The 9,233-nt window shown below is 42.8% G+C and overlaps 1 protein-coding gene across 1 annotated transcript; it reads left to right on the plus strand.

Annotated features, from left to right (window-relative positions):
• The first annotated feature begins 6,492 nt into the window (after positions 1-6,492).
• On the plus strand, positions 6,493-8,801 carry LOC144807685 (uncharacterized). The gene has a single exon (XM_078673325.1). It carries the CDS (start codon positions 6,904-6,906, stop codon positions 8,434-8,436), a length of 1,533 nt encoding a protein of 510 aa, XP_078529451.1. The 5' UTR covers positions 6,493-6,903; the 3' UTR covers positions 8,437-8,801.
• The last annotated feature ends 432 nt before the right edge of the window (positions 8,802-9,233 follow it).

The following is a 9,233-nucleotide window of genomic DNA, read 5'->3' on the forward strand; positions in this document are numbered from 1 at the left end:
GAATGGATTTCAATGGCATGGCACGACAAAGACCGACAGTTAAGTAGGGCCATAGAGAGAGCACATTTCACAGCCATTGACTTATGGCCGGAGACACAGGCTCTACACGGTAAAAAAGGACTAGTCCCCACCTGTGCGAATCTACAAACAGTTGGATGTGGTGGACGTAAGGCAATGAGAGCGTCCCTCCCATAACGGAGCTTGGTAGTAAGAGATGGCGAAGAGTCGGGCATGGTGACAGGCCCTGAGCCCGTCTGGGCCCGGACGGGCACAGACGGGCTGAACTCTGGCGTAACTCCCAGTAGCATAGGTTCCTCACTAGGCTCTCCCGCCTAAAACTCCTACGTGGGTTCCCCAGGTCAGTGATGCCCCAACTGACTAGAAAAAGTTCCCTCCCTTGCTTATATATGCCCAGGTCAGGTGACCACTCTCTAAGGCGGGAAAAGTCAGGTCCGTCTTTCTTCTGGAAGGTTCCAGGAGCTTCCCCACTCTAACTATGGACAGAGCTGGGTGGCTGGCATTGCAACATTGTATGGGGACCCAGCCTGCTCCTGGCAACTAGGGTGCTACACTAAAAAGACCACGCTGCAGTAGCAGGGGCCAGTGGCAGCCATGTTGGAAGTAGAGAGCACCTGCACCCTAACACAGATTAGCTATGAAAAGGTGCCCGAAGACCTAAGGGCCAACAAAAAGTAGGTGGAAAAAATGAGCCAAGGGCAAAAAATCACGGGGAAAGACCACCCTAGGGCTGACAGGTCTAACACCACCTCATAGTAATTAATTTACAGACCCATCTCACATTTACATCCACAGCACATAAATCCACCATCGCATTCCTTGATTTAAACATCAATCATGACAAAGGGAGACTATACACTTCCCTCCATAGGAAACCCACTGAAAAGAACACCCTCCTTTCATACCAAAGTCAACATCCACGAGCGCTAAGGGATGGACGGCTCTTTGGCCCATTCCTTAGGATACGCCGCAATTGCACCCTTAAAACAGACTACATGTGAGAGGTGGAGATACTAAGGACCAAACTAGTCACAAGAGGGTACCCCAATAAACTTGTATAAAAGTCTCTGAAACGCACCTGGCACTGCCCCAGGGAAGACCTTCTCAAGACAAAAGAGAAACCCAATCTTAACAAGATTGTATGTGTCACCACCTTTGGCACACATGCCAATCAAGTCCACAACCTGATCACCAAAAATTGGAATATTATCCAGAGTATTGATCCTACAATAGACACACCTCTGTTTGCCTACAAACGAGGAAAATATCTAAAAGATCATCTGGTCAGGTCATCAACAGACTTAATCATCAACAGGACAAACACACTGACTACTGCATGGGGCCTACCCAAAATAAAAGGACACCACAAATGTGGCAACTGTATTTCCTGCAATTTCACGTTCAATACCAACACATTTGAACATGGTAGTGTAAAACACGATTTACAATCATTCTCTAACTGCGATACAAAGAATGTTGTTTATTGCATATGGTGTCCATGTGGCCTCCCCTATATTGGACAAACACAGCAACCGATCAAGGCTCGCATTGGCCAACATCGTAGCCGTATACGCAGATCGTTTGAAAACGCACCACTTGAGTCTCATTACAATGTAAAAGGTCATACTGCTGATGAAATAAAGTGGCAAGAAATTGAGATTGCCACTCTTCCAGAAAGAGGAGGTCACAGCCTTCAAATACTCCAACGGAATGAATGCCGCTGGATAGACAAGGTTAATTTAATAAATGAAGGGCTTTATTCTGCTGAGGAATGGAGAGGATATGTCACTACCCTTTGCTAACCAACTGTCTGTGATATAACAATTGTGGCCTGAATACACCTGTATGTCATCTGACACCCGACTATGCTTGCTCCAACAGCTTTATTTAATTCATTATTGCAGTGACATTTGAACTGTATATATTAGATCTACTCTCATGAAATACGTGTTCACTAACTAAGAATTACAACTGTGAAATGTCTGCACGCATACAATGTTCAGCATGCGTGGTTGCATATTACAAATACCGGCGAAATTCGGATTTTTGTAAATATATAAAATATATATGTGATTTTACCTTTTCTTCCCTATTTAGTGCCCATTACCGATATTGTGCCTTAATTTCCACCTATTAACAGAATTCACCACTGTCATTAGCGCAGCAACACCACAATTTTGCCAAACATTCTAGTTCTTCACCTCCCTCTTAGGTCTTCTTTTACTCTTTACTGACCACGGAACCGTAGCCCCGGATTGCTTGGTGCAGCAGTTTTCCTTAGCTAGGTCTGCCTGTTTCCCTTGGCAAAAATAGCGGGAAACCTTGTATATGTCATGTTATGTTATGTTATGTTATGCTGTTTTGTAACGCGCTCAATTACTGCCGGAGTATCCTGGCGCGAAAAAGAAGAAAGAAATTAAACAGCCAACACTACACAGAAAAGAGAACTAAAAGGCCAATCTAAACAGGTGAGTTTTCAAAGCTTTTTTTAAAGCACCAAAGTTAGCAATAGCACACAGAGAAGAAGGAAGCTCATTCCAAGCTAACGCGGCCTTCACCGCCACTGAGTGCCCTCCCAACTGGACACGCCGAAAGCGGGGAACCTGCATCAGATGTTGAGCAGCAGAGAGCAAGTCTCGGTTGGGAGAGTACCGAATGAATCGTTCCTTCAAGTAGGCGGGACCCTGCCCGTTGATGGCTTTATGAGCCAGGGTCAGAATTTTAAAGGTAATCCTTTGAGGGACTGGCAACCAATGCAGGCTCTGCAGGTAATTCCTAACGCTGATCCGGCTGGAGATATTCCCCAACAATCTAGCGGTCGCGTTTTGGATCACCTGGAGCCGCCTTACCAAATAGGCCGGGGAGCCACTCAGCAGAGCGTTGGCATAGTCCAGACGCGAGACAATTAAAGCTCTCGCTACTGACTCTCTTGCCGAGGCAGGCTATATAACAAACCTCTCTGGATGAGAATCTTTGTCATTGTACCCGATCAAGCTGACTGACGCTGCTTTTTCTGAATCTACACGCAGAGCACTGTCCCGCTTTTCTAATCTTCTACCGAGGTAAGTAATAGCACATCCAGGCCGCTTAGCCCTTGCCCTCAGCCCTTCTTTTAGCATACTGACCTCTATATCATTATTATTTGAATTGCCATACAAACTCCCAGTGCATTGTCGCTGTTAATCCACAAAGGGATTTTACAACGCTACGGCTGTGGCGTAAAATGAATTAAGGCCCTCAGGCCTACCTACATACCCTATTGGATTGACAGCCTGTCCTCACATTGAGGTAAGAACCTCGGTGAAACTTGTATTTGATTATAAACAGCGCATTGTCCGATTATCAGTAATTGCAACATTCTTCTTTGCTTCCTTTCTCACAATCATAGTACCCGGACGGGTCCTCATGTGAGTAAACCCTCTATTCTTCACGTGTGGCACATCATTTTCACAAGGCTGCGCAATCATAAATTCAGGTACCTTTTATCCAACTGCCTTTATTTTCTTTTTTTCGCATTTGTGCCGGTATATGGGCCATATGCTCTTTTTATTTCATTCCCATTTAGATGTCCCTTCATCAATAGTCCTGAAGAGACTCCACACTGTTTTTAAGGTCAAAACGTCGTCGACAAACAGAAGCGAACCATTTCCCCAGCACATATCATTGTATATAGCTGCTGTACACATGCTACAACTGTCCCAGCTCGCACTGAACAGTTGGAGATGGGCCATTCCACAGAACATATATCTGTTGGCAGAGCTCCTTCCAGGAGTTCACAATCAGATAGCAGATCTGTTGAGTCGGCAGACACAACAAATTCATGAATGGGAGCTACATCCGCAGGTTATCCAACCATTCTTTCACAAGTGGGGTCATCCAGACATAGATCTGTTCGCCACACACGAAAACTCAATATGCCTAACCTACGCCGCCAGGTTTCCACACCCGCTGTCCAAGGGCAATGCAATATGGATGAACTGGTCAGGAAGATTTGCATATGCTTTTCCGCCAATACCACTAATAATATTAGTAGTACGCAAGCTTAGACAACAGTCTCTCAAACTATTCCTAGTAGCTCCCACATGGGCACCCAACCGTGGTTCACCACACTGCTAGAACTATCTCTAGTTCCACACCAGCAGCTACGACTAACTCCATTCCTGCTAACGCAGAACCATGGAGACATCCGACATCCAGACCCAAATCAACTGAATCTGGCGATCTGGCTCCTGAAGTCTTAGAGTTTGGTTATCTTAACCTACCACCAGACTGTATGAACATTATTAAAGAGGCCGGGAGACCTACTACCAGAGCTTGTTATGCTGCTAAATGGAAGAGATTCGCCATTTTTTCAACAATAACCAAATTGATCCCCTGGATGTCTCCATCCAGAATATTATGTGTTACCTTTTACATTTACAAAGGTGTAACTTCGTATATTCATCCATACGCCTGCACCTTGCAGCAATTGCAGCAAATTTACAAAACAGACAACATCTGTTTCTTTTCAGAGTGCCTGCAATTAAACCATTATGGAAGGATTAAAAAGAATCATCCCTTCCAGGTTGCCACCTTCTCCAGTATGGAAACTAAACGTTGTTCTTACAAGACTCATGAGACCCCCTTTTGAGCCTTTACATAAATGTGAACTGCAATTCCTCACGTGGAAAACAGCTTTTCTTATTGCTATCACCTCTATTAGAAGCGTAAGTGAAATACAAGCATTTACAATACAAGAACCATTTTTACAACTACATCGTAACAAAGTGGTTTTAAGAACTAATCCAAAATTCCTTCCAAAAGTCAGAACTCCTTTTCATTTAAACCAATCTGTAGAATTACCTGTGTTTTTCCAAAACCCAAACTCTGTAGCAGAACGGGCTCTACACACATTAGATGTTAAAAGAGCTCTTCTCTACTATATAGATAGGACTAAGTCTTTTCGAAAAACAAAACAACTGTTTGTGTCTTTCTCTCCACCTCATAAAGGCAACCCCATCTCTAAAGGTGGGATTGCCAGGTAGATTGTAAAATGTATACAAATATGCTATCAAAACGCAAAACGTACATTAACAGTTCCTCCTAGAGCACACTCAACACGCAAACTAGGAGCCTCTATGGCTTTCTTAGGAAACATCTCCCTAGAGGACATATGCAAGGCTGCAACATAGTCTTCAACACACACCTTCACTAAACACTACTGTGTTGATATGCAAGCCAAGCAGCAAGCTGCAGTAGGCCAAGCTGTCCTTAAAACTCTCTTTCAAACTACTGCAACAGATACAGGTGACCGCCGCTAGAGGGGACACTGCTGCACAATCGATGCTAAGTGTACAATCTGCAGCTCATATGCCTCGAACAGAAAATGCTACTTACCAGTATGCATCTGTTCTTGGCATGTAGAGCTGCAGAGTTGTACACGCCCTCCCGCCTCCCCGGGACCTGTATCTGTTCCAGTTTTATCTTACTTAGATGCACACGCATGGACATCTTTTTTCTTTACTTCTACTAACTCCATCATTTCCCATCATGGCGAAAAACAATCTAAGGATGGAGCCGATGCCCATAGTCACTATCGTCCAAGGGAGGAGTCACCTATCTCGTGACTACAAAGACTTCTTCTAAGATGACAACAACATGCAATCATCCGAGCCCACCACCAGGTGGCAATCTAATGCTAAGTGTACAACTCTGCAGCTCTACATGCCAAGAACAGATGCATACTGGTAAGTAGCATTTTCTTTACTGGTAAAGTCGGATTTAACATTACTATTTTAGAAAAGCTACTTTTAGAAAGTGGAATTTTCTCTGCTTGTACTGCTCTTTGTGCCTTACACCCTGTCTCTAGTACACGTCTGGGCTAGGTGACCGACCCCTTTGTGTATTCCTTCTAGAGAGCCACGGACACTGCAAGGGTTGGGTGTGATTTAGCACCCATCTGCATCCATCTGCATCCCGATGGGTCTTTCTGGGCAGATGGGAGGAAGGGGCCCACTCTTACCCTTCACAGGGTAGTAGACTGACCACATACAAAGGAATGATTACACCCTTTGGTAGTCTGGAGTGAGTGCTGGGATTGAAAGCGATACTGGTGTACTTCAAAACCACTCTTTGAAGTTTCCCTCACATATAAGGCCCATTTGGACGTAAGTGCTGAGTCTCTGGCCCCATCAAATCCGACACTTATGGATCTAGACAGACCCGCTGTCAGAAGAACTGTGGTGCTACACAAAAGACGCAACTGGAGTCTTGGTTTCTCCTTGAGTCCACACTCCGCGATAGGAGGGCGTCAAGGAAGGATCGTATTCCCTTGCTCTGCCTATGGTATCTTTCCATTGAAAGTGTAATCTAGAATTTCTTCAGCACACTTGTCTATGTGATGAATTAAATGTCTCATTAAATGCCAATAGAATTTCGTGATGGACCCACCATTTAAGCTTATCCAGTGTTTTTTTTTTTTTCCAACAGGTGAAATAAATGCAGTAATGAACAAAAAAAGTGAAGGAATTAAACATCAGTTGTGTAGGAAGTGATGTAAAAACAGTGCACCTTAAAATATCTTCCATTGAAGGCTAATGCCTCGCCAAAGTCTTTCTACAGCAGAAAATCCAAACTGCCCAATGTGGTCTGTACTTGGCTCTTAGGGATCACCTGATAAACATTGACAAAATAACACACTGACATACTGAAGCAAGTCTGATAAGGTCTCACTACGAAGGAAGAGCTAACCTGGATCAGAAAGAACACACAGAAGAGAAACCGTATGAATATCTAGAAAGTGACAACACATTTATTAGGGAGAGAAAGCAAGTGCAACATCATAAAGTTATACTGGAGAAGAACCATATTGATGGACTGACTGTTTTCTTTGCCGTGCAAGCCATAATGCAGCATCAGAGTGTCCACGTAAAGGAGAAACCATATAAATGTACAGAATGTGACAAAGCATTTATAACAATTGGACAGCTAAAGCAACATCAGAAAATCCACACTGGGGAGAAACCATATAAATGTACAGAATGTGACAAAGCATTTATAACAAATAAAGATCTAAAACGACATCACATAATCCACACTGGAGAGAAACCATATACATGTACAGAATGTGACAAAGCATTTGTAACAAATGGAGATCTAAAACGACATCACATAATCCACACTGGGGAGAAACCATATACATGTACAGAATGTGATAAGGCATTTAAAACAAATGGAGTGCTAAAGCGACATCAGAAATTCCACACTGGGGAGAAACCATATACATGTACAGAATGTGACAAATCATTTAAAACAAATGGAGAGCTAAAGCGACATCAGAAAATCCACACTGGGGAGAAACCATATCAATGTAAAGTGTGTGACAAAGCATTCATTAGAAAGTCACATCTAAAGGAACATCAGAAAGGCCACACTGGGGAGAAACCATATCAATGTACAGAGTGTGACAAAGCATTCATTAGAAAGTCACATCTAATGTTACATCAGAAAGTCCACACTGGGTGGAAACCATATCAATGTGCAGAGTGTGACAAAGCATTTATAAGAATTGCACAGCTAAAAGAACATCAGAAAATCCACACTGGGGAGAAGCCATTTCAATGTACAGAGTGTGACAAATCATTTAGAAGAAATGAAGAGCTAAAGCGACATCAGAAAATCCACACTGGGGAGAAACCATATCAATGTACAGAGTGTGACAAAGCATTCATTAGAAAGTCACATCTAAAGGAACATCAGAAAGTCCACACTGGGTGGGAACCATATCAATGTACAGAGTGTGACAAAGCATTCATTAGAAAGTCACATCTAATGTTACATCAGAAAATCCACACTGGGTGGGAACCATATCAATGTACAGAGTGTGACAAAGCATTTATAAGAATTGCACAGCTAAAAGAACATCAGAAAATCCACACTGGGGAGAAACCATTTCAATGTACAGAGTGTGACAAAGCATTTATTAGAAAGTCATATCTACTGGAACATCAGAAATTCCACACTGGGTGGAAACCATATCAATGTACAGAGTGTGATAAAGCATTTATAAGAAATGGAGGGCTAACGCAACATCAGAAAATACACACTGGGGAGAAACCATATAAATGTGCAGAATGTGAGAAGGCATTCATTAGAAAGGCACATCTAATGTTACATCAGAAATTCCACACTGGGGAGAAACCATATAAATGTACAGAATGTGACAAAGCATTTATAACAAATGGAAACCTACAACAACATCAGAAAATCCACACTGGGGAGAGACCATATAAATGTACAGAATGTGACAAAGCATTTATAACAAATAAAGATCTAAAACGACATCACATAGTCCACACTGGGGAGAAACCATATAAATGTGAGAAGGCATTCATTAGAAAGGCACATCTAATGTTACATCAGAAATTCCACACTGGGTAGAAACCATATCAATGCACAGAATGTGGCAAAGCATGTATAACAAATCAACAGCTAAAGCAAAATCAAAAGGTCCAAACTGGGGAGAAACCATACCAATGTACAGAATGTGACAAATCATTTTTAATCAATGGAGAGCTGAAGCAACATTAGAAAATCTCCACCGGAGAGAGAACATTCAACTGCACTGAATGTGAGAAGGCATTTATTAGAAAGTAGCATCTTATGCAACATCAGATAGTCCAGGTAGGAGAGAAACCCTATGAATGTGCATAATGCAACAAGTATTTAATAATAGGCAAAGATAAATACTACATCAGAAATTCCACACGATATCAACTCCGGTGCTACTCTTATACAAAACTCAAGTGATATGTCTAGTATTGCACCCATACCTCCTTCCAAATGTATGCTGGGAACTGTAGTTCAGCCATGTATTCAATCTGATGCCCATTCGGTCTCTCTCCTGGAGCAAGGCTCTAATCTGTTGTTTGCGAATGGTACAGTCATTACTCCAGAGTCTGGTCTCGATTCAAGGGGGTCAGAGAGCACTGAGGCCACGGATACATTTTATTCAGTTTCGGATCATTCATCAGCAGAGGAGGATCCGGAGTTTGATGCTGAACTTGAATGGTCTGACTACGACAGTGAATCAGGGGATTAGCGCCTTAGTGAGGCTTCTAAGGATGTGAATGCTGCGAGCGCTGTTAATACAGTACGTAAAGCCCCCTGCCCCAAGGGATTGATAAATACCGCCTGCCTACAGAATATAGTATTAGACCAAGCTGTAACTAATAGTG

The sequence above is a fragment of the Lissotriton helveticus genome, chromosome 1_2, assembly GCF_964261635.1.
Source record: "Lissotriton helveticus chromosome 1_2, aLisHel1.1, whole genome shotgun sequence".
Lineage (NCBI taxonomy): Eukaryota > Metazoa > Chordata > Amphibia > Caudata > Salamandridae > Lissotriton > Lissotriton helveticus.